The 2500-nt window shown below is 62.3% G+C and overlaps 1 protein-coding gene across 1 annotated transcript in view; it reads right to left on the minus strand.

Moving 5' to 3' along the window:
* LOC311309225 (transcription regulator protein BACH2-like) overlaps window positions 1-2500 on the minus strand; it is a gene marked incomplete at both ends in the record, with an annotated part of 9273 nt that overhangs the window by 4919 nt on the left and 1854 nt on the right. Inside the window, one exon of the mRNA XM_084438406.1 lies at window positions 1-1335. This exon is cut by the window's left edge and continues 306 nt beyond it. Within this exon, the coding sequence (XP_084294532.1) occupies window positions 1-1335 (1335 nt within the window). The remainder of the gene's footprint in view (window positions 1336-2500) is intronic.

Consider the following 2500-nt stretch of genomic DNA (forward strand, 5'->3'; position numbering starts at 1 on the left):
CCCGCTCCCTCCGTCCTCCAGGTAGGAGAAGGAGGAGCAAGAGCTGGAGTTGCGGGTTCGAGCCTCCGCCGGGGGAGGGGAGCGGGGCGAGATCTTGATGGGGACCGGGCAGCTGGTGGTGGGTCGCGGTCGGGGGGTGAGAGGCGGCCCCTCGGAGGAGGACGAGGGGGAGAAGGTCTGGGAGGAAGGGAGGGACTGGCTCAAGCCCGCCCACAGTGGTTTCGGGGGGAACTCCGACGACGAATCCGCCCCGGGGAGCTTCCGGTCCGCGTAGGAGTGGGACGACGGCGTTCCCCGTCGCTCGCCGCCGCCGCTGGCCGAGGAGAAGATGACACTGCGGCGGTCCAGCTCCACTTCCTGTTTGGAGATGCCGCTGCAGGAAGCGAGCTTCAGCGACAGCCCCTCCGCGCTTTCTCCGTTGGCTTCGGCGGCGGCGGGCGACGCGCCGCCAGTCCTGAGGTCGCCTTGGCCGTGCCCCTGAGATGCTCCCCTCTCCTTCTCCCTGTGGTGTCCCAGTGCCAGTCTGTTGGTTAGTAGCTGCTGTATGGTGGTGGTGGTGGCGGCGGGGGGAGTGCTTGCGAAGGGACCGCCCAAATCCAGCCCCCCCCTCTGGAGGTAGGAGCGCAGGCAGGAGGGGGGAGAGCCCCGGCCGGGAGGGAGGCGCCCGCCGAACTCTGCCCCGCCCTCCACCTCCATCTCCATCTCCAGCACCTCCTCCGACAAGTCCAGGAGGCTGACCTCCTCCGCCCTCTCCCCCTCTCCGTCAACCCCCGAGCGGGGCTCCTCTTTGATCCGGGCGGGGGCAAGGAGGGCGTGTCGGAGCTCCGCCTCGGGCGCGCTGGTGTCCGTGAGGCAGCTGGGGGAGGCGGCCGAGGTATGGCGGGCGAAGGTGACATCGTCGTCGTCGTCGCCGTCGTCTCCGTTGTGCTTGGCGCAGGCCTGCTGGTACTTCCTGTATTTGGGGCATCGTGGGAGATCGGGCGTCAGCGCCCCCGGGGCGGAGTGATTGGGACGCCGCCTGGTCGTCGCCACGGCCTCCGCCGACGACTCGGTCGCCCCGCGGGCCCCCGATGACCTCTCCTCCGACCCGTCCCCTCCGCCGCCCTCGACGGCGATGTCATCATCGTGCGCCGGCTTGCCGTGGAGGCGGAGCCCGTTGCTATGCTGGCTGTCGCTGTGCAGCTGGGCCTGGAGGAAGCTGAAGCAGGAGTCTTCGAGGTTGTGGACGCCCAGGAAGTCGGCGCAGAGGATGACCTCGCGGATGTTGTCTCGACTCAGGACCAGCTTGGCCGTGTAGGCGAACTGCAGCAGTGGGGCGAAGCCTCGCGCCGTGACCTGACCAGAGAAGCACAGGGTCAGAACAACGAGGTTCAGAACACAAATCATCTTACTTATACCAGCTCAGTGGCCTTAGTTGTTAGAGTCCGCCCTGAGACTGGGAGGTCGTGAGTTCGATCCCCATACCAAAGACAGTGAGAAGCCACGCTGGGACACACCCCTCTGTTGTTCAACGGAGCCTTAAAAGCTAGTCGTATTTGTGCATCGTCGGTCAGAGGGAGTAATTAAGGAACTGTCATGTAATCAATTGAGTGTTATCGTCAAATTAGCTCCCTTGTTCAGGAGCCTGTAGACTGAAACAATCTGCTACACAAACCTGCGGGGAACAGAGCTCATGACGCCATTCATGTTTTTGACAATTATCTATTACACCGGAGGGGGTGTTCCAGTTCCAGACAGAGGGAGTGTGATAGACCGCGGGGTAGAGGAGGGAGGGAGAGAGAGAGGGAGGAAGGGAGGGAGGGAGGGCCCGAGGGAGGGAGGAGGGTCGTGTCTGAAGGTGAAAACCGCTCTCCCTGAAATAGCTAGCGTTCTCGTCTTCGCCTTCCGCTTGTCACCTTCCCTCGCTTTTACCCGTCTCTTCGCGTTCTCTCTCTCCTTCCTCCTCTGTCTCCTCCGCTCCTCTCCTTCCTCCTCTCCTCTCGCTCCCGTCCTCACTCCCTCTCCCCTCCCTGCGCTTGTTCGCAGAAGATCGCAGCCAGCAGGCCTGGTGCGTGCGTGCGTGCGTGCGTGTGTGTGTGTGCGCGCGCCAGCATGTGCATGCACAGCTAGAGGGGGGATGGGGATAGGGACAAGTGTGCTGTTAGAGTGCTGAGTGGTGTCTGTGTGTGTGTGTGTGTGTGTGTGTCTGTGTGTCTGTGTGTGTGTGTGCATGTGTGTGCATGTGCGTGTGCGTGCGTGTGTCTATTTTCAGCTAGCATCAGCAGCTACCTCCTGAGCCTGCAGTAGCATGTCTTTATGGGCACATAGAGAAGCCATGTGAGGCTGCTTTAATGTTCCCCCTAGCCTCACTAATGAGGCCAGGGGAGAGAGAGAGAGCACACAGAGAGATGGTCGAACGACAGGGAGAGAGAGAGAGAGAGAGAGAGAGAGAGAGAGAGAGAGAGAGAGAGAGAAGGAAACCATACTACGCTGTCACAAAGGAAGCAAGGGAGAGAGAGGA

The sequence above is a fragment of the Borostomias antarcticus genome (assembly GCF_949987555.1).
Source record: "Borostomias antarcticus genome assembly, chromosome: 5".
In the NCBI taxonomy this organism is placed as follows: domain Eukaryota; kingdom Metazoa; phylum Chordata; class Actinopteri; order Stomiiformes; family Stomiidae; genus Borostomias; species Borostomias antarcticus.